Source organism: Cyprinodon tularosa, unplaced genomic scaffold (genome assembly GCF_016077235.1).
Source record: "Cyprinodon tularosa strain WSP-4 unplaced genomic scaffold, ASM1607723v1 ctg497, whole genome shotgun sequence".
Lineage (NCBI taxonomy): Eukaryota > Metazoa > Chordata > Actinopteri > Cyprinodontiformes > Cyprinodontidae > Cyprinodon > Cyprinodon tularosa.
The window spans coordinates 301,464-324,169 of record NW_024039226.1 but is presented as its reverse complement, the minus strand read 5'-3'; the positions used below and the strand labels follow the sequence as shown (position 1 = coordinate 324,169).

Sequence of the window (22,706 nt, the reverse complement as noted above, 5' to 3'; positions counted from 1 at the left end):
TATATGAGTGTCAACATGTGTGTGTGTGTGTGTGGGTGTGTGTGTGTGTGTATGTGTCTAATAACAGAGCAGATGTTACAAACCAACATCCAGGCTTAGACCGTCTGTTTCCCGGATTTATTTCCCTGCAGTTTTGACTCAGTGACTGTCTGTCTGTCTGTCTGTCTGTCTGTCTGTGAAAGGATAAAGTCAGAAGAGTCCAATACTATCAGAAGGACATTTTAAACCTTAAGGGTTTGTTTCATAAACATTTCATAAATTATTTCAAAGCCTAAAGTAAACCTTGATATAATATCTGTGCTATGGCATAATATAAACGAAGGGTAAATATGCTTCTCTGAAATTTTAATTCAAATTTAAGACTGAATTACTGTATGCAAAGTCCTTGACTGGATGCAGTCAGCTTGAATTTTTTATTCTTTTTTACTATATGCATTGTTTGATTAAAATGTCAGCTCTAACCCACTGTTGGCCTAGTGGGTTGGAGCTGTGCGCTTGTGCTCTGAGAAGGTTCCAAGTACCCTGTTCGATCACCACAACCACCGCTCTGGGTTCCTGAGCAAAACCCTTAACTCCCCTGGCGCCACACAGAGGCAGCCCACTTCTCCCCAAGGGGATGGGTCAAAATACAGAGAACAAATGTCCCCATTGTAGGACAATAAAGCGATTTACACATTTTTTAAGGTGGCACATTCTGACCTGGAAGCTATATACTGAAAAAACTGAATTTAATTAGATGTACTTAGTAGTATTTTATAGTAGTATTTTTATTAAATTCCATCCAAAGTTTTAGTTAATGGTTGTTGTTTTTTTCAGAAACAATAGACTGAAGTGGATCTGTAGCTTAAAATTCAAATGACTTAAACTGATTAGTGGTGGGTAGAATACCCAAAAATTGCGCTTACTGTAAGTAATGCTATACTGCTTTGTCATATGTTTACTCAGTTAAGAGTAAAAAAGTATTTGGTACGAAGGTCACTTCAGTACTAAGCAACTCATCATGACATGATAATTATGTAAAAAAGAGACCAAAATGTAAAGATATGGGCAAATTCTTCTATCTTAAGGAATCTAATAAAATAATTGAAAAAAACGAATAATATAATTGAACAATAACTTTCATATCCAGGATGAAGAAACACTTTTTAAACCAGTTTAATTTTAAAAATAAAACTTAAAACCAGCACCAGAATATTATGAAATATTGTTTATTAAGATTAGTCTTTAAATGTGTTAATGCCATTGCTCCTGAAATATATGCAAACTAAAGCTCCCGGTGTCACTGCCAGAGGCCCTGCCAGTGATGACAGCAGACCAGCCAGATGGACAAACACAGTAAAAGGGCATCAGATCTGTAATACTACACCCACTAACAGACCCAAATCAGCAAGTAAAACAATGACTAAAATCAATTCAAACCTGTGAACATTAGAGCAATTTATGCACAACTGTTGTGGATCATCTGTGTTATATTTTCTGTATGCTTTTATTTTTTTATGTTTGTATTTTACTGGATATATTTAGTGACCTGGTCTGGAAATTAGCTATTAACTAGACAACCAATGACCAATGGCATTGGTTGCACTTTAAATAAAACAATCTTTTTTTCTGTTCCTATCAAGTAAACTTTATTATATAAAAGGCTCCAGTGATGCTATTTCCTCCATACTTTATCTGAGCTTAATATCTACATGTCTAGTAGATTCAAGTGAGCTTGTGTACCGAAAAAGGATGCTTATTTAAACATAAACAGTCACAGTGTATTGTTGTCTGCAGCATATTTTTAAACAAGCTTGTTAAAGGAATAGTACACCCAAAACATGATTAGCCTTCATTTTCTACTCACCCCCATTATCCTGGCCTCGCTAAGCACTGTGGCCTTCAGCAGTAACTCAGCTATACAGGTAGCTAAACACTTTCCCATTCGTCCACCAAGAAGCACTGCATTAGGTTCTTTAGCAGGATTTAATGAGAATCGTGTAAAACTGTAACACACAAAGATACAGAAAATGAATGCCAGCTAAGCTAACATTGGGCTAATACAAGTAAAAATGTCTATCTTCACATAAAACATGTCAACAGGTTATGAATTATGATTAATATGACAGGCAAATTAGAACAGTACTTACAGACGATGCCGTTTTGCACTTAGATTAAAGAAAACACAACAAAAACTGCTTCTTTCAGAGCAGATGGATGAACAGGCTTTCTTCCTTTCTGGTAAACAAGTTGTAGTAATAAAAGTGACCACAAGATGGCGTTTGTGAACTAGCAATACACACAATTATAACATTTGCCACTAGGTGGCCTCAGTAAATGAACTAAACATTGAATAACATTAAGTTAAACAAGTTCCATTACACTCCCCGCCTGGCGTCTTTAAGAGATGCCACTAAATCAAATGTCCACATTACTAGGCGTCACTAGAAGAATCAGTTCCGAGATTGGTCGGCTGAATGTCTTTACATCCTGATGTCTTGCAACTTTTACATCCACTTTTCGCACAAGCCCGTCCCTGCTGGGGTATGTCTTCTCAACAAGTCCCATGGGCCACTCGTTGCGCTTTGCAGTGGAGTCCTTCAGGAGGACAACATCTCCTTCCTTGAGATTTGTTTTCTTTACAAGCCACTTTTGACGACCTTGAAGGGTGCAGAGATATTCTTTCCGCCATCTTGTCCAAAAGTTGTTGGCTAGTATTTGAACTCTCTTCCATTGGCTCTTGAAGACGTCCTTCTCGGTCAGGTTGTTTGGAACTGTAGGGGGAGCTCCTGTTTTCTGAGTAAGAAGCATAGCTGGAGTTAAGACCAGTGGAGCTTCAGGGTCTGTCGAAATCGGCACAAGGGGTCTGGCATTAACAATAGCTGTGACCTCTGCCATGAAGGTCACCAAGACTTCGTGGGTGAGCTGAGGTCGCTTCACATCTAGGAGTAGAGCATCTAGAATGCGGCGAGAAACCCCAATCATTCTTTCCCAAGTCCCACCCATGTGGGACGCATGGGGCGGGTTGAACTCCCAGGTGCACCTCTGTTCTGTCAGATAGTCTTTGATTGTGTTATTGGCATCCTGTGGTGATAGTTTCAGCTCATTACAGGCGCCAATAAAGTTGGTCCCTCTGTCGGACCTGAGTTGCTTGGCTGGTCCACGGAGTGAAAAGAATCTCCGGAGAGCATTGATGAGGCTTGAGGCAGTCATTGTTTCCACAACCTCAATGTGGATGGCCCTGGTAGACATGCATGTGAACAACACTGCCCACCTCTTGTTGTTCACTTGACCTCCTCTTGTGCGTTTTGTCACAATCTCCCATGGGCCAAAAACATCCAGGCCCACATATGAGAATGGTGGGTCCGCTTTGAGCCTTTCTTCAGGTAGATCAGACATGAGCTGTTGTTCTGACAGTCCACGTAGCTTTCTGCAAAACACACACTTGTGAATGATGGTGCTTATGAGTCGCTTACCTCCAACCAACCACAGTCCACTGGTGCGAATGGCTCCTTCTGTTAGATGCCTTCCCTGGTGTTTCACTCTGTCGTGATGATGACGCACTAGCAGAGTTGCAATGTGGTGTTTGTTGGGTATTATGACTGGGTTTGCCTCGTTTCTTTGTAACATAGAATGCTGCAAACGTCCTCCAACTCTCAGGAGCCCCTCATTATCGATGAATGGATTGAGTCTGAGAATAGAGCTGTTCTTTGGTAGACTTTGGTCTTTTTTGATTGCAGAGATTTCCTGTGAGAAGCACTCTTGTTGCACTGTGTGAATGATCAGTCGCTCCGCTTTATCCATTTCTGAAGATGAGATGTTGTTGCAGTAATGCCAACCTCGACAGCTGTCACTGTTTTTGCTTGAGAAGCTTTGAGCGATGTGAGTGAGTCTGGCAACCGATTTCAAGAGACATTTCCAGTTGGAAAAATGTTCAAAGCGACTTGAAAATCGTTTGTGAGTTGAAGACCCTGTTACCACATTGGTGGCGTTCACCCTGACCTCTGTGTCATCATCTGGATTGATTAGCAAGTATTGTTCGTCTGAATCAATCTTTGTCGAGTCCATCTCTGTGAGGAATCTTGGTCCAGTTAACCAGAGGGTGTTGACAAGCTCTTCTGCTGCGACTGATCTCGAGCCACAATCCGCTGGATTGAGTTCGGTGGGCACAAATCTCCACTGATTAGGCTGAGACACTTGTCTGATGCGCTGCACTCTGTTACTGACAAAGACGTAAAACCTTCTTCTCTCATTGTGAATGTAGCCTAAAACTACCTTGCTATCTGAGAAGTACCTGACAGCATCCAGTTTTACATCTACCTCATGCATAATAGTTTCCGCAACTTCTACAGCTAGGACAGCTGCACAAAGCTCTAATCTTGGGACTGTTAGCTCAGGCTGGGGGGCGAGTTTTGATTTGCCAAAAATGAACCCCACTTCATGATGGCCGTCATCATGGGTGATTCTCAAATATGCGACAGCTGAGATAGCCTGTACTGACGCATCAGAAAAAACACAAAGCTCAATTGTCTTGGCTTGACTCACTGGAAATGTGACGTATGTTCTTGGAATATGAAGGTTTTTCAAAACTGAGAGGGACTCTTGCCAGCGTCTCCACTCTTCGTATTTACTTTGAGGCAGAGGAGCATCCCACGTAATATCCTCTTTAGTAATGTCTCTGAGAATCATTCTTCCTCTGATTGTGATAGGTGCTAGAAAGCCCAATGGGTCGAATAGGCTATTTACCGTAGACAGCACACCGCGCCTGGTGAATGGTTTCTGGTTCTCTGGAACCTTGAATGTAAAAGTGTCTGTCATGAGGTTCCAGATAACCCCCAGGCTGCGCTGTATGGGGAGATCATCTGTGAACAGGTCCAGATCTTTTATATCCTTGGCTCTGTCTTCAGCTGGGAAGTGGTTGATAACTTTGACACTGTTTGATGCTACCTTGTGTAGTCGCAGGTTGGAAACGGATAACATTTCTTGAAGCTGCTCTGCTGTCTTTATGGCCTCAGCTTCTAATGTGAAAGACAGCAGTGCGTCATCCATGTAAAAATGTTTCTCCACTAACTCTGTTGTTTTGCTGCCATAGACTTGCTCCATTTCCTTTGCTGCCCTCCGTAGGCCATAAATGGCAATTGCAGGTGATGGACTGTTCCCAAATATGTGAACTCTCATTCGGTACTCAACCACTTCGTTTCCTGGCTGATTGTCGCGGTACCACAAAAACCTGAGCATGTCTCTGCACTCTTCTTGAACAACAAAGCAGTGGAACATCTGCTCTATATCTGCTAAAACTCCGATTGGACCCATTCTGAATCTCATCAGAACTCCAAGTAGACTGTTATTTAGGTCTGGACCCTGCAGCAAAACATCATTCAGTGAGACGCCGTCAAACTGTGCAGATGAATCAAATACGACACGTATTTGGTTGGGCTTTTGAGGATGATAAACTCCAAAAATGGGTAAGTACCACCTTTCCTTTTCTTTTTCAAGTGGTGGGGCAAGCTCAGCGTGATGATTGTTAAACAGCCTTTGCATAAACTCAAAAAAGTGCCTTTTCATTTCAGGTTTTTTCTGAAGATTGCGTTCCAGAGAGGCAAAACGTTTCTCCGCATATTCTCTGTTATTAGGTAGCTTGCGACGAGGGTGCCGGAATGGGAGAGGGGCAACCCAGCTATTTGAATCATCTTGGAGAAAGCCTTTTTCCATTATTTTCAAGAAGCGTTTGTCTTCAATAGAGGGAGCTAACTGGTGATCATGAATTGTTCTTGAAAACACTGAAAGTGTGTCTGATGTTTCTGTGTACAAGTCTCTTACTTTGATTTTGTTCTCACATTCTGAAAATGTAGAAGGTCTGCCACTGTCAGATATGTATGTCTTCATGCTGCTCACTGTTGGAGGCCCATGCATTCCATTGACACAGACATCACCGACTACCACCCAGCCGAGATCTAGTTTCTGTGCAAATGGTTCATTATTCAGTCCGTTTATCTGTTTTCGTACTTTGTGCACTCTCAACAGGTCTCTTCCTATCAGCAGGAGAATCTCAGCATTGGGGTCGAGAGGAGGGATTTCTGAGGCTATTTTGTTTAGGTGGTCGTGGTGATGGGCCACTTCCGGTGTCGGGATTTCTTTCCTGTTGTTAGGGAGATTGTCACATTCAATCAATGTGGGAAGCTGCAGACATGTTTCTTTGTCTAGAGACTCTATGACATAACCATGGGCTCTTCTTCCATATGCTTGTGTTGCGCCCATACACGTTGTGATGCTGTAAGGAGCCTCAGTGCCGTGTATGTCAAACTTGTCAAAAAACTCACTTCTGGCCAGGGAGAGATTACTCTGGTCATCCAGAACTGCATACATCCTCATACTCCTATGCTGCTGACCTGAGGGATACACGTTAACCAGAATAATCTTGGAACATGATTTATTACTTTGTCCTATACCACAGACTTTAGTGCAGTTCGAGCTTATTTCCTGTCTCGTCTCTTCCTCCCCGCCGTCCTCTGCACACGGTGGGGGCTGACTTAAGGACTGAACAGCGCTTGTTCCACTGAAATGCATGGCACTAACATGTTTGTCACTTGCACATTCCAAACATTTGATTGGAGCTTGACAGTTTTTTGCCATATGACTTGTAGAAGCACAGCAGCGATAGCAGATCATGTGTTCTTTGAGAAGTTTTTTGCGTTCATCAAGAGTCATTTTCACAAATCCTCTGCACTTACTCAATGGGTGTGGTTTATTATGGATAGGGCATTGTTTTTCTGGGTTAACAGGGATTTTCTCTGTTAATTTGACAGGAGTGCTTATATGATCTTGTGTGACATTTGTTTTATTGACAGCAACTGGGTATCTGACTGGTGCACATTTTTCCTTTCTCTGAGGAGCACACGTGAGTGAGAGAGTCTTAAAACTTGGATCATTCCTTACTTCAGCTTCTGAGCACACAAATTCTTTGAAGAAGGAGAATGGTGGAAAAGACACGTTGTATTCTCATTTAAATCTAGAACCTTGTGACATCCAGCGTTCCTGTAGAGGGTAGGGGAGCTTCTCTACAATTGGCTGGACACCTCTAGCCGTGTCCAAATAGGTTAAACCACACAACTTGTCACTTTGCTTTGCAATTTGGAGCTCTTGTAGAAGATCTGCTAGCTCTTGAAGTTTGCGGTTATCTCTAGAATGGATTTTGGGAAAAGCTTCAAGTCTTGAGAAAAGAGCATTTTCAATCGCCTCTGGTGAGCCATATATTTTGTCCAGTCTTGCCCATATTGATTTTAGTCCATCCATAGGCTGGTTAATATTAACTGCTCTTATTCTGGCCGCATGCTCACTTGACTCCTTGCCAAGCCACTTCACCATCAGATCAACTTCTTCACTAGGTGTCAGCCCTAGTGGTTCTATAGCACTGATGAATGAAGCTCGCCATGCTTGATAATGTTCTGCAGTATCATCAAATTTGACCAGACCAGATGTTATGACTTGGCTGCGTGCTAAAAACCTTGCCAGATCAAATGTGGGATTTCCTGAATTTACGTTAAAGGTAGGAACATCAGTTTTCACATTAACATTGTGCATTGAGTCACCTCTGTGGTAAGAGTTGAAGTTGGGGGATTGTTTAATGTGTCCTCCTGTCATGTCTGGCTGATGAATGGGAAGAGACTTAAATTCATCTGAGGCTGCATATTGTTGCGTGGTTACAGCAGCAGGCACAGGTACTGTATATTGTTGCATGTTAACAGCATTGGGTATAGTGTTAGGTGGGTGTGAGTGAGCCCCCTGATCCTTGTAGTTGTACTGACTGAAGTAAGATGACTGCTCTTTTACATAGTCTTCTGTCCTTTTCAGTGTTTGTTTGGCTACAGGACTGCGCTCAGATGTCTCGCTGTATTTTCCTTCCTCTATGTCTGCTGCTACTGCCTCAAATACTTTTGCTTCAGCATTAGCAGCTGTAAGTTCCCTTTGGAGAGTGAGTGCACGCAGTGATGCTTCAAGTTTTGCCTTCTCAATCTGAATATGTGTCTCTTTTTCATGAAACTCCAGTTTAGCTTTAGCTGCTTCAGCCTTAGCTCTTGCTTTAGCTGCAGCCAAACTGACAGAGGAGCATGTAGATGACCGTGAGGCTACAGAACGGACGTGGTACACTGTATCTATATCCATGTCCTTATTTGATAGCACATCACTTGCCTTCTGTTCATTACCTTTGTTGTCCATGGCTCAGACGTTGTCTTTTTCTTTGTCTCTTCTGCATGGGACGTCTTTTTACTATCCTGGCCTCGCTAAGCACTGTGGCCTTCAGCAGTAACTCAGCTATACAGGTAGCTAAACACTTTCCCATTCGTCCACCAAGAAGCACTGCATTAGGTTCTTTAGCAGGATTTAATGAGAATCGTGTAAAACTGTAACACACAAAGATACAGAAAATTAATGCCAGCTAAGCTAACATTGGGCTAATACAAGTAAAAATGTCTATCTTCACATAAAACATGTCAACAGGTTATGAATTATGATTAATATGACAGGCAAATTAGAACAGTACTTACAGACGATGCCGTTTTGCACTTAGATTAAAGAAAACACAACAAAAACTGCTTCTTTCAGAGCAGATGGATGAACAGGCTTTCTTCCTTTCTGGTAAACAAGTTGTAGTAATAAAAGTGACCACAAGATGGCGTTTGTGAACTAGCAATACACACAATTATAACATTTGCCACTAGGTGGCCTCAGTAAATGAACTAAACATTGAATAACATTAAGTTAAACAAGTTCCATTACACCCATGCTGAACAACACTCTGGAGTACTTTTTTGATATCTCAAATGCATCTGGAGATCTGGGAGGCTTCTTGCTGTCTGCTGACATTCAAATAATGGAGGTCTATGGTGCCCGAGGCAGAAAGGTCCATAAAAGTCCACAAAAAACGTGTCAATATTCCTCCATACTGCTCGTCCAATGTATTCCAAGTGTCCTGAGTGGGTAGCATCCAGAATTTACTCGAAACGAAGTAATTTAGAATGTTTTTAGAGCATAAACAGTAGTGTATAGGATTTCCTGAAAGCGCGCTGGTGAGTTCACGACGCTACGGAAACCGCGGCAGACCAAACCAGATGAAAGTGCGCATTCAGCTCGGCAAAGAACTCATGCTCTTCCTCAACACTGAAGTCCTCAGACATTTTTCTTTCATTGTTTCTTTATTTGCACAGGTAAACAGCACATTTCTTCTTCTACGCTTGCATTATCGGCAGAGCAGACGCTGAATGCGCACTTTCATCTGGTTTGGTCTGCCGGCTTCCGTAGCGTCATGAACGCGCCGGCGCGCGCTTTCAGGAAATCCTAAACACTACTGTTTATGCTCTAAAAACATTCTAAATGACTTCGTTTCGAGTAAATTCTGGATGCTACCCATTCAGGACACTTGGAATACATTGGACGAGCAGTATGGAGGAATATTGACACGTTTTTTGTGGACTTTTATGGACCTTTCTGCCTCGGGCACCATAGACCTCCATTATTTGAATGTCAGCAGACAGCAAGAAGCCTCCCAGATCTCCAGATGCATTTAAGATATCAAAAAAGTACTCCAGAGTGTTGTTCAGCATGGGGGTGAGTAGAAAATGAAGGCTAATCATGTTTTGGGTGTACTATTCCTTTAATCATTCAGTGGAGTTAATCGCAATGGATGGGCTAGTCAAACCTTTTACTCAACCGAAACTAGCAACATTTTATTAAGACATTACTCAAGTAAAAATATTGCAGTTTAGCTACTCCTAATAGTAGATTTTTGTCAAAAAAGTTACTTATATAATTCTAAATGAGAAAATGTAAGTAGTCACTACCCCTCTGCTGATTGGTCCTATACTGGATAAATCAAAGATGATCTAACATGTTTTTAGACTGATGAACTAAGGACTTCCGAAATTATGGGCCAGAGGTGATTTCTCAATAAATATTAGGGAGGCTAAACCTCCCCTCAATATTTCATTAAATAATTGATCAAATATTTGTTGTCTAACTTCATAAATGCAGTCATTAAACAGAATTAAATATGTGCTAACATGCGCTTGCTTTAATTAGTATGCTGAACATAAGTCAGCTATTCAGCCCACTTTTGGGCTGTGCCTAAAGTGTTATAACAATTTTTAATACAATATGTTACACTTGGATTTACATTTGGATCTTAATACCATTGAGACTCCCCTGTTCACAACTGCTTTATACCAGCTAAGACCGAGATCCACAGAGCCAGTAAGGCTGGAAGGTCCCAGGCGTTACCTAGTTTTTAGCATGTTGTAAAAAGTGAAAACTTTTTGGTATTTGGTAACCATCGTGCTGACTGTGAAACCTTTATAAGTCATAAATACAAACCTCCACAACTGAACCCTCTAGAGTTGAGGTGTTTCTTTAAATGAGGAAGTCTTCAATCAGAATGAATGTGAGCTCAGAGTCACTGCTTTGGTTTGTTCTCACCCATCACTGACTTCTGTGTTGTTGACCTTTCCTATTTTAAAACATTTACACTTTAAAAGCCCTGTTAATGGTCTCAGCTGATCGTTTGATGAATGGGACATCTATGACAACAAACCTGCTTCCAGAAAAAGCCATAAGCTTAAGAAAGTGTTGTACAACAAAATCAGCAGCTCAAGCTTAGATCGCTTTCTAATCCGCCCATGTTATAGAGCTTAACATTGGTCTAAAAAATTCTGAGGGTTGATGTTCTGCAGCATACAAAGGTCTCAGTAAGGTGGTTGCTTTCAATGTGACTATTCGACACAAAGAAAGGTGCCAGCTGTCCTTTGATAATGGAATGAGTGTTGAGATAGACCACATCATTGGAAAAACCAAAGAGAAAAATACAAAGAAAATATTTAAAATGTCATAGGCTCTTATTTAAATGCTAAATAAGATGATATTGGTATTTTGGTGTTAATTTCAGTATAGATAATCTAGTATGCGATTTGACATGGGATGGACACTGGGATTAGAATGGTTTTAAAGATCCTTGCAGAAGCAAAGTTGGTGAAGGGTTTGCTTTAATGGAAACTCAGCTGGACACAAACAGGTGCTCTGGAAAAAGCAAGGCATTGCCAGCTCATGTACACCAAAGAGAATAAAGCTCCATTATTACGAAAAAAAGTAATGTGTCTGATTCTAAACTATTTAGATATTCCAGAAAAGCTTTCCCCAAGACAGAAAGGACACAAAGTAGGACATTTTCTACGTTAATGTGATTTTAATGTGATAAAATTAACTAGAATCCATCCTGTTTACTTTAAAGGGTTTATTGTTAGCCCTGAATTAGTGATCCCGCTTTAGCTTTGGTTTGAAGCGGTCGCCAGTTAACCCACAATTTCCAGTCTCCATTGTTTGGAGGCCGTCCTTGTCTCTCCTCCACCTGAGTCACTCCCTCTCACTGCAGGCTGTGTCTCAGTCTGCTTCAACAGGAGTCCCTCCGTCTGTCTCCTCCACGACGTCTCCAAGGCCCGATACGCCTCATCCAGCCCACGCCACAATATTTAGACAAAGTGAGAGAGACAGAGACACGCTGGCTGTGGCCGAAGCCGGTGCTGGGATTCCTGCCATCCAATTCTCTGTAACTAACCCTCATGTTTGTCCTGGTGGCTTTAAAGAGTAGATTCGTAAATCCCTGAGGAGTAAACAGATGATGGACCCAGAAACGGTGGTCGTGAAAACCAGGCTCAGCTCAAATTCTTCTTTAAAGAGGCCTATTAATGTAACATTATACTCCAGAGTAGTTTAAGGTGGACAGTTTTGGTGGTTTTAACCACATAATTACTTCATGATGGTTTATTTAGCATCGTGCTGAAGGTTTAAATGGTTCTTCATGTGTGTTTTGGTCATTTTGTTAAAACACCAAAGGTATTACATTCACACAAAAATGATCTTCCTTGGTTTTATAAACAACGATCCCTGTAAAGGAGAGGTACAGTAAACTGTTATGCAACTTGAAAATACTCCTGAGGGTTCAATCCACCACAAGAATTGGTGTTTTGCAATACTTAGAGAAAGTCAGCAAAACGATTAGGAGAAACTATATATTTAGGCAGCAGAGTTTACAGCAGACATGTTAATTCTGCTACTGGACATCTGAGAAGCCTTAAGGAGAAGGAGAAGAGCAAATGAAGTTAACTTTACAAATTAAACCCTAATTCTTAAGCAAACTTTACAAAAAAAACAGCCAATTATAAAAGGTTTACTGAATCAGATCACCTTTTATCTGGCTCCCCCCTACATGATGCTACTATAGTTTCTATTTTAAATGTAGTATGCAATTCTTTTTGTAATCAATTACTTTATTTTTAAATGTATAACTTTTTAGAAAGGGTCCTGTTTTCCTCACAGAACATGCACGTTGAATGGAAAGCTGTTTTTCAAAGATTATCATATAAATTATTTTTTTTTATTTCTACCTACAAAGCTTTTCTAAAAGATTACCAAGACCATCTGGTGTATTCTGTTATTTTTGTGATTTTGCTCATTTTTTTAATGAACATTTTTTTAATGAATGCACTTGAACTTGTTGGGGAGTCTAGTGGAAAGGGGATAGAGCAGTGAATTCTGAGGTTGTAAGTTTGGAACCCACTCCCACAGACTGCAACTCTGGGTCTCTGAGCAAAGACCCTTAACCCCACACTGCTCCACTGGTGCAGCAAATGGCAGCCCACTGCTCCCCAAAGGGGCGGGTTAAATGCAGAGAGTGAATTTCGTTGCTCTGACTTGCTGTTACTGTACTTGCGGCAGTGTAATAACAATAAAAACGCTGGGGAAAAAACCCCCCCAAACTTTTTAATAAGAGTGCAAAATGCAATGCAATTAAACACAAAAAAATTATTCCAAGTGGGATAAGACTCAAACAATGCTCTGAATTCATTGTTTACTGAAGCAAATGACGCATTAAAGGTATACTATGCAACCGGTGTTGATTTTCCAGCGAGGCTCCCCCCAGAGGGCGAAAGTAAAAGTGCACTGTCGTAAATATGCTCAGCTGTTCTCCTGGTTTTTCCGTCAAGCCAGGCGCGGTTGATTTGAGCTTAGCAGACAGGCGAACGCAACGAATCACCATGTCTACTGAGGTAAGTGACTATTTTGCTTCAATTTTCAAGTTTGAAAATTTAGCATGTTTTCATACATTTACAACTGCACAAATATCGCCACTGCGCTAGCAACGAGCATGCCTTTCACTGGGGGCGTGTAGCAGTTCTCGCCGGAAAGCAAGACCGACTCTCGCGATGCACGAGACTTCTGAGCCTGTGGGTGCGGGCCGAGGGCTCCTGGAATTGCAAGTACGGTATTTCCCCTTTCCGAGAAAACCTTTGTTCGACCTGAAATGACTCATTTAATCATCCAAAACGTTATGGAACACATTAATTAACTGGAAAATGTTGCATAGTGTGCCTTTAAGATGGAGTTGATCAATGCATAAGTATCCTTCCTTGTTAATGGTGATACCAGTAACAGAAATGCTGTTCTTAATCTGCACTAAGTGGAAAGGACATTATGAATAAATAGGTAGACTGATTGGTTCTTAACTTGATGCTGTGATTTTGCGTTTGTTAGGAATGTAGGAGCTGCAGTAGATCGGTGTATTTAACTAGTATGGGTTGGCCTCTGAACATGCAGAGCTATCGCTGTACTGCCAGTCGTTGCAAAAATGATACTGCTGAGGGCGCCACATCTGTTCATGTCTGATCATCACTTTAATTCTATTAAGGCAAAAAAATTATCTAAACTTTCAGGGCGGATGCTTGGTGTATAAAGCTATATTTCATCCTGATTAAATGTTTTTTGGTCTTTTTTTGTACAGACATACAATCTGACTATGCACCTTTAAATTGTTGTTATGTTGAACAGTTTTGATTTTTCAGTATAATTTTTTTCATCTATGTTTTGTGAATGAGAGAAATATATTATTACATTCAAGCACAGGTTGTTTGAAGGAATACTGACAGGGTAAACAAACCTGCAAAAGTAAGAGTGAATAAAGATATTTCATTTAGTATTACTCAAAATGCTTATGCATCTGCTAATGTTTTCATCCTCTGTTGCACCTTTTGGATCATTCTTTAGATTTTTTTTATCCAAAGTGTTCTCCAAGCTACGTGATCAGTTGAAAGGTCCCTTAATTGGGGTCAGAGTTACCTCCCTTAATCTTAGAAACTGCCTCAAGAGGTTTTCACAGACCAGTAACCTCTATGAACTCTAAGGATAAGAAAGACCTGAAGCATAATTGTGACATAGTGATGTGGTCCAACTGGTTCACTTGAATGTAAAGCATTAAAGGTAGCTGGACAGCTTGCGTGAGGTACTAAAGCTCAGGGAGCACAAAGCTAGGTTTGGGTGTATCCAGCAAATGTTTTGGTCAGATCCAATCCAGCTGAAGAGGCGGCCAACCCTAGAAATGCATTTGTTTTTAGTACGTGACGTGGCCCCTGTAAGAAAAGACACATCTCAGATAAAATCAAGTTAGTCATTTTCATCTGAGTCTGTTTAATCTACTCACAGTGACTGGACTGGAGTTTTACGCAACCCTGAAGTTTAAAAAAATGCTAAAGAAGAAAACAATCATTCCCTCCAGATGTGATCTCTTATAATTGTCATAGCCATTCCTCAAACATTCGTTCACCAGAATACTCTAAATGATTATATTTTTTTCAGAAAAAGCTAAAGGAAACAGCAGGGCTGTATTTTTGGCAGGAATCATGGCAGTCTGCCTTCTTAAAGGAACAGCGGTGGTTGGTGGCGGGAGTTGGGCTGGAGGAGGCGTCTGAACCATTTTGGGTCGCAGCAACTCCCTGTCTGACTTAAACACCTCCGTCGTATGTCCTTCCCCCTCAGTCCATTCATCATGTGTCCATTCCTGACTCCACAAGCTCTCATCACACTCTTGCGGCTTCACCTCCTCCTCTCTGTAAATGAGCGTGTTTGTTTTCATGCATGCCTTTTATGTAAATACGCAGCCGTATTGTAAATGTGTGTCAGTGTTTACAGTGCAAAGTACAAACCGTACATCCATTCTCTGTGCAGATAAGGATAAACCCCTCATGTATGGATCTTGGAACGCCTCCAGCTTATTTTCTCCATCTGGAATTGACTGTATCAAATCTGAGTCAGTTCAAAACTTCACGTTTAGAACGTGTGTATATTCTCATCTCCCCTCAAATGACTCGGCCTCCAGTTTCTCCCTGTCCTTAAACGACTTGACCAATCTGGATTCAGGTATGAGGAGAGTCTTTGGCTTCAGTGTGACAGTAAGACATGTAACCCACTTCAGGCTTCAGGAGATAAATTAAATGCGTTTCAACTTATCATCAGAAGTTGTGTTAGTTTGCCATGGGAACAGAAAGAAACAGTCCCATTTTTTTTTATTGCTGTTACCCAGCCACTTACAAAGTGGAACATTTAAGAGGTAGGAACAACACAGTGCAGCACAGAGTCGGTTCTGGTCAGCCAGTGACGTTTTCCAACCACATTTCGGACACACCCTGAATTTAGCCCTGCTTTTTTTCCTCTGGATCTCTATAAAGATCAGACACCACAGTTACTTCCTGGAAAAAGTGGGTTGCAGTCAAATTTGGTAACAAATCAGACCTGTTTGCAGTCACTGCTGGAATACAGGACAGCATCTGTCACAGAGGAATGTGTGTCTCTGTTATTATCCTCACATAGTGAAAGTTTAAAATCTGAACAGAAACAGGTGGTCTCCTACTGTCATCTGCAGCACCTTGCTGAAGGATGAAAGAGGATCAAAGGAGGTGGTTTTTGATAAGATAGCATCAATGCTCTTTTCATCTTAAGCACACCACTTTAGAGAGCATAGATAAGCTAAAACAATAGGAGCATACCTTTGTATTTGTGAGCAAGAGATAGTGGTTTTACATTATACTGATCTTTAAAACTTAAAACCCCATTTAAAAACACATTAATAAATACTGTTACTAATTTTAGTACAGTCTCAGTTTCAATGAAGTAACTAATCAATGCGTTTTACTTTGGTTAATCTATATTTTTAAGTGTTAAACATAAGAGAAAGCATGTGTTGTTTTAGTTATTCCCTTGCTATTCTACACCTGACTGAGCTTTATGGAAATAATGATGTTAATGCAGTCATCCCCAGTTTCCTTACTGTAGTGAAGTGAAACAGTTATCTAAACCAAAAACCTACAACTCTGCATTCTCAGATTTCCCTCAGAAATCTGATTGAATCCTCTGCTGCCAGGCATGTTTCTTACAGTGAGTTTTACTGTAGCAGCATCTGTAAATCAAATAGTGCGTCATACGATGTGGAAAAAGCAACAACAACAAAAAAATCTACTGGCAACATTCCTCCTCATCAGTCCTGTTATTCTTGGCTAAGGCAGTGCATTCTTACACCTGGACTGGACCACACTGCCATGTAGTGTTGAGGAAACTCTATACAGCACTGACTGTACACAGTTATCCTCTGTCAAGTTACTCAGATTAGATCTGCTTTTTTCAAAATAAAAGCTCACAATTTGTCCAATACATTTTTGTTACATTTTAATAGACAATCCCATTTATGAAAGCAATGGATATTCTAGGAAATATAATTATAGTTTTTTTTTTTTACTGAGTGAGACTTTCTCAAAAATGTTTTCCATAGCGAAAAAAACCCCTCAAAACTCCACTAATTAAATTACAAACAGTTAGAATTCAAATCAAGTATTTGTTTGTAATATATGTATTTTATTACCATTTTTTACATGCAAACTTATAGTAAACCTCTATTAATTTTAATTATGAACTAAAAACAGTCATCCCACATCATGAAAGTTCTACAGAGTTCTGTTGGTTCACCTCAGCAAACAAACAAGCAGCTATCAAGTTTGCTTATCACTGGACTTGGAGATGAAGATGCCAACATCCACCTGCTTCAACAGACCCAATGCTATTTAGACAAGGAAGACAGCACATGTGAGGATAATGTTCTCTGATTTCTTCAGTGCATTTAACACAATTCAGCTTGACTTAGTCTGATTGCATCTCAAGCAGAGTCAGGTAAAGGCATCAGCTATTACCTGGATCTAAGACTACCTGACAAACAGACCACAGCTTATTAGAAAGAAGGGTCAGCTGTCTAATCAAGTAGACAGCAGCACAGGAGAACCACAGGGCCGGTACTCTCTCCATTCTTTTTTACTCTGTATACGTCTGACTTCCAAGATCAGACAGAGTCCTGTCATCTGCAGTCATTGAGTGCGACAAAGAAGAACAAGAAGCTGAGCACAGAGAGCTACTGAGCTGCTTTGTGGCATGGTGTGAAAACAGTCACCCATAGTTTTGCAGTTCGAGGTACTGTGTGTGAAAAATAATAAGTGTTTTAGTTTCCTTTTTCTTTTTATTCATTGTCAGGCCATAATGGATGATTGGTTTGCATGGAATACAGTAGAAGAAAATCTGGATGTGTGTGTTTTAATGAAAATCTTTAATCTGGACTCATTTTAGGGGTTAATGCATCTTATACCTGTTATAGCATGAGGTCTATTCAGAAAACACCAAGCACTAAGGCACCGGAGGCCAGACTCGGACTGGGAACAATTTTCGGCCTATTTATCTCTTAGGCCATAAATCTAAAGAAAATTTTTTTTTACTCATAGACGGCCATCCTAAACTGCCAGATAGGGAAACATCCCAACCTGGCAACAATGCACGTAAGGAGGGAAACATGAGCCTTTAGATGCAAAACACTAGCCTGATAAACCAGACTAAATGTGAAAATAAATGTGTAATTTATTCTGGCCCCGATGAATGAGACATCAGAATATTGTTGATGAGAACAACCCGTTGTTTTTAAAACCATGTCTGTGCCTATTGGCCAACGATCTGACCAATGAGCGCAACTGACTGTGACGTAGTTAGCGTGACTGAAAGCTAGTGGGGAATGTAAACAAAGAGCCTGTCGGTAAAACGGCGAATATACGTCCTTCTTAAAAATGAATGAGCATAGAGCCTCTTCCAGCATGCGTTTCAACGAAATCCCCAAGTCTAATCCTTCCAAAACTGATTCCAAAGCTGAATCAAACGAGAACTGTTCAATAGTTGTTGCCATCTTCCTTGTTGTGCTTTCTCCAGTGTTGCGCAGCTTTGTCATCCCGCCCTCAAAACCACATCTCTGCGTTGTGATTGGCCAGCCAGTTCTAGGGCCTGGCGCGTTGATCGAGGCTAAACCAAACTAGCAGGCAAAAATGATTTTGGCCGCTGGCAGGTGGGGCTAGTTTACTAGGCTAGGAAAACCCCATCATGCGCTGCAACATATTTTTGCAAAATACTCTAACATAAATTCGCCAAATATAAGAGGAACATTGTAGTTTGGTTTAAAAAACGAATTTTAGTTTTATTATAATTTAGTTTGTTGCAAGGATTTTACAGTTTAAAGAAATAGAAAATTACACCATATGCCAACCGTCACAAGGATGTGCATGACAAGGAAGGGCTATATATATTGCATGCATCATTTAGGTAGTTAACATTGTATTACTTCTTGAGCTCCTTGAGCTATTTACTGTCACAGGTAGGTGCATTGTCTGGAGAGTAAGTGTTGGGGCATGTATGATTTAAGGAGGGCCGGTCCTCATACGCTGACATTGGTACCGGCCCACCGGGCAAATGCCCGGTATCACAGACTACCAGTTTGAGCCTGCTGGAAGCATAGGTCTAACTGCTTATGAATCAGAAGTGGAAGCAACTCACCAAGCCATCGTCTCGTTACATAAATGTTAAACACGTGATTATTTACAAAATTACTCATAGGCTCCCATGACTTATACTGATAAATTATCTCCCGCTGTTGTGGTTTTGAAGGATGTAATCCGTTTTAACACCAATCATTAGGACAAGAAAACAGCTTTTGTTATATTTAGATAATGAGAAAATTAACTCCTTTTCTCTTGAAAATCACCACTAAAAAGTATCAGACAGACAGGGCCGCTCTGGGCTTCCGTACTTTTCCTTAGTATGAAAAATGTTTTTTCAGTCAGAGGCTTCTCTAGATCAGCTGTAACATAGACTGTCTGCAAAAAATGGGTTACATCATTTATTTATTTCCTTTTAGATTAACAGTGCAATAATAGTGCAATGAAGTTAGACTAAAATTTCAATATGTTTTGATTAAATATTTTTGATTTTCCATTGCTTTGACATAAATATCTGCTGCTCAGTTAGTTTTATGGGATCAGGGCATAACTAGCTGTTTTGCTTTTTCTCGTCATTTTAAAATATTATTGTTTTTAGAAACAAACCTAACAAATAGTGAAACAAACGTTCATCCGCACTTTTAATGTGAAAGTTTCAAACCGGATGCGCTCTTCCTCCCCAACCAGTGGAGTGAAGTGAGGAGGGCAGCTGAGGAGCGCTCAGACCGAACAGCGCTCAGGCTGAGCCAGGATCCCCCCTCAGTGGCTCCTTTTAGTCGGATCACCTTCTTCTTGTGATGGATCCTCTTCCTTCTGTCCTGTGCGCCGGATAAACCTCGGACTTTACGCTTTCGTATGATGGGAATTTACCGCCGGTGCGCTCGGCTCCGTGGATGTACCCAGCCTTGATGGAAAGCATGTCACCACAACAGGGGAGCATGGGGCAGAACAGGTCCGACTCTCTGACGGGGGACAGCAAAGCGGTGCCCGAAAACAAAAAGGTAAAAGAGGTTTGGAGTCATTTTCCGCTGTGCGCGCCTGTTTGCGCATTGTGCCATTTGCGCCCTGATGCGCTCAGCTCTCATTTAGCAGCCAGAGGAGAAACCTTTAGATCTATGAAAACAAATCTCCATATTTCATCATCAAAATTCATATGTAGTTTTTTTTTAAATATATAAAATAGTTTCTAAAATTTTTATTTATATTTGCATTTCTAAACTATTTATTGGGGAAAAAATATGCTGAAGGGAAGAGCTTTTATTGTTAAAACTGATGTCATACTAGGTTTGGAGAGCTTTTAGGTGTCAAATAAAAGAGAAATTCTAGCGGCTTATGTAAACTTAAATTATTTTGTTAATATTTGAAAATATCTAATTGCATTTTATTGTTGACTAAAATGTTTAGATAAAAAAAACCCTCAAGACTCATAAGGAAAATCATTGTTTGTTTAAAAATGATAGCTATCTATTAATAATTTAAAAGAAAAACATAATATTTAATTGCGGCTCTATTCCCCTGTACATATCTTACCACAGATTCAACAATGAAGATAAAAACAAAACAATATCTGCCTCAGATTCTGCAGAAATCGCTTTGAGAACTTGTTGTAAACAGCGCCCCCCCCCTCGCTGGTGTGTTTATAAGCTGTCACTGCACCTTAATTGATTGAAAAGCAAAAAGCTCCACAGTTTGTGTGATATTAAACAAAACTCACCCAAATTTGGGAAATATCATTTAAAATGTGAACATTTCAATACTTAATTGTTGTTTTAAATAAACTTGGGTTGTAGGTATCCTGTATGTATAATTACAAGAAAAATAATAATTTTATCTTCCCTAACCAGAACATTGAATCCTGGTTTTAAACATAAGATTTTATTTTTGCATACCCTTTGCATTACTTCATATGAAAAAAGGAAACTACATTTCTTATTTATTCCATGTGTTTTCTACTTTCTTATTTCTGTTTCACTTCTGGAAAATAAACCCTAAAAACTTGCCTAATAGCAAAACCAAAAAATATCAAAAACATGTTTTCCGGTGTGTTCTTTGCCTCAGAATATTTTGTGTTGCATCAGGTTTTGACTGAATCAATGTTATTCCAGGTTGCTTCTAAAGGGCAGACTTCCTCTTTATACTCAACTATTCATGAGCGTCCTCCGTGCCCAGAGTGCACTGTGGAGCGTGTCCTTGATAGCACAGCGAACATCCTCCCAGTCATTTGTCATCTCTGGGAGTTCCGTTTAGATTTCTGCAGAAAGGGTCCAGTGTAGAGATTATGGAATAGGCAGTAATAAGTAGAGGTCTGGGCATAAGCTGATTGAAAGAACTCAATTTTGAAGAGTTTTTTGCATCAAAACTACTCAGAAACCGCCACAGAACAGAGTCTAAATGTGAGATGAAGGTCTGAGAGTTGTTTACTTCTGGCTTGTTTTATAAAAGCATTCATCCCTTTAGGCGCTTGGTTTTCTGGTCCCATGATGCTCATCGTTGGAGTGTTTTTTGTTGGACTTCTATGAATAAGTCATGGGTTGAATGAACTCTGGACTCATTTTTCCTTTTAGTTACTCTGTTAGAAATGTTGAAAATAAAAATAAATAAAAAAAAATCCTTTGATTCTACCTTTACTTGAAGTACAGGTTTGAGAAGATCAGTAGCATGGCTGTTATTTAGTTTTTGTTATATGCTCCTCTCAGGGAGGACCCAGGAATCTTAAACATTGTGCCATACTCTCAGATGATGCATTTCACTGCCTCACTCCCTCTGACCTTCATGTTTTAAGTCTGTCTCGTTTCCTCCTTTCCTTCCCTACTGCTGTTACTTCTCATTTTCTGTCAGTCACAATCCTCCCCTTTCTCTTAAATCCTTAACTTCCTGCAACAGCTATCAGACAGCCTCACAGAGTGCTGACTGTGGACTTTCTGCCCCCCCGCTCCTGATAAACATTACTGCTACCCGTCATCGAATGTAACCATAAACACTGACACAACCTTCCCTTTGTGTGTGTGCTGCTGTGACTCATGTTTTGTGTTTCTCTTTCCCTCGGCCCACTCAGAAGATGAAGACCCTGGCCCAGAGGAGACAGTCGGCTCCCTCCCTGGTCATCAGCAAAGCACTTACAAGATCAAGAAGCGCTTCCAGGTACCTGCATGCACCGCTACCCATAATTCCCTTCTGTACTCCTCATGCCTATTTAACTGAACGGCATCAGAAACTCAGCTCCTGGTGCCCAAGCTCACTGTGAGCTTGCTGAATTGGTGTTTTCCTGATATAAAAATGTGTCCCAGTTTACCTGTATCGCACGGCAAAGACTGATCTAAATTAAGTCAACCAATTTTAAAAGAAGCGTAATTCCCCTCAGTTTGGGATGGAAAATAAGATGATCTTCCAATGGAATGAGCATTTTTTCCCTTACAACTAGACAATTAGATATTATACACTTGAAATAGAATAATTAAGCTGTTTTTCCTTTTTTAAATGTAAACCCTCTTATTCAATTTGCAGATTATGTTACTACCCCCCTTAAAACCAATTTTAGAAACATTAACTTACTTCAAATTCAATTTTTGCAGTGCAGATGGTCACAGATATCTTCAGAATCACAGGATAGCTGCAGAGAAAGCTGCTACAAGAGCATTTATTACATTTCAAAATGAATTTGAGTTAGGTTTTGCAGTTAGTTTCAATATGGAAAAGATTAACTACGATGCAAAAATTGTCCATATAACCAAGTCTTACAATCGCAGTCGAAAAGTCTTTTTGATTTGTTTTGAGATTAACATACTAAGCAAAGGGGGCAAGTAGGAGGATATTTTACTCAAAATAAGTGCAATTACTAAGTGTAATTGTCTTACTTGCAAATTATTGCTCTCATTTTGAGTAGAATTATCTTAAAAGAAGATTGATACACAAACAGAATCTGCTTTTGTTTGGTGAATCAATCTCAAAAAAAGTAAAAAAAAATATTTTTTTTTGCCAAAATCAAACAAGACCTGGTTCGATGGTAAGTTTTTGCAGTGTACAAATTGGCGTCATTGCAAAACCACAACACTAATT

General features: G+C 40.2%; 3 protein-coding genes across 4 annotated transcripts in view; 1 reads left to right on the top strand and 2 right to left on the bottom strand.

Moving 5' to 3' along the window:
* Positions 1 to 22,706, top strand: part of arhgap20 (Rho GTPase activating protein 20) — a 113,694-nt gene that overhangs the window by 34,237 nt on the left and 56,751 nt on the right. The window contains exons 1-2 of one of the 2 annotated variants that reach the window (XM_038302647.1): positions 19,349 to 19,651; positions 21,706 to 21,791. In XM_038302647.1, coding sequence (XP_038158575.1) covers positions 19,544 to 19,651; positions 21,706 to 21,791 — 194 coding nt within the window. In that variant the 5' untranslated portion in view covers positions 19,349 to 19,543. Of the gene's footprint in view, positions 1 to 19,348; positions 19,652 to 21,705; positions 21,792 to 22,706 lie in introns of those variants that run through there. The other variant, XM_038302646.1, reaches the window with a different exon arrangement.
* Positions 1,861 to 3,942, bottom strand: LOC119794892. The gene is made up of 2 exons (XM_038302648.1): positions 2,130 to 3,942; positions 1,861 to 1,985 (listed from the first exon to the last, which is right to left on the bottom strand). The coding sequence occupies exon 1, from the start codon at positions 3,781 to 3,783 to the stop codon at positions 2,398 to 2,400; it is 1,386 nt and encodes a 461-aa protein (XP_038158576.1). The 5' UTR covers positions 3,784 to 3,942; the 3' UTR covers positions 1,861 to 1,985; positions 2,130 to 2,397.
* LOC119794893 lies at positions 4,978 to 8,753 on the bottom strand. The gene is made up of 2 exons (XM_038302649.1): positions 8,526 to 8,753; positions 4,978 to 8,381 (listed from the first exon to the last, which is right to left on the bottom strand). The coding sequence occupies exon 2, from the start codon at positions 8,194 to 8,196 to the stop codon at positions 6,979 to 6,981; it is 1,218 nt and encodes a 405-aa protein (XP_038158577.1). The 5' UTR covers positions 8,197 to 8,381; positions 8,526 to 8,753; the 3' UTR covers positions 4,978 to 6,978.

Excerpts from the sequence above, each read along its gene's own strand:
- LOC119794892 (XM_038302648.1), bottom strand. The coding sequence starts at position 3,783 with ATGGATAAAGCGGAGCGACTGATCATTCACACAGTGCAACAAGAGTGC.
- LOC119794893 (XM_038302649.1), bottom strand. The coding sequence starts at position 8,196 with ATGGACAACAAAGGTAATGAACAGAAGGCAAGTGATGTGCTATCAAAT.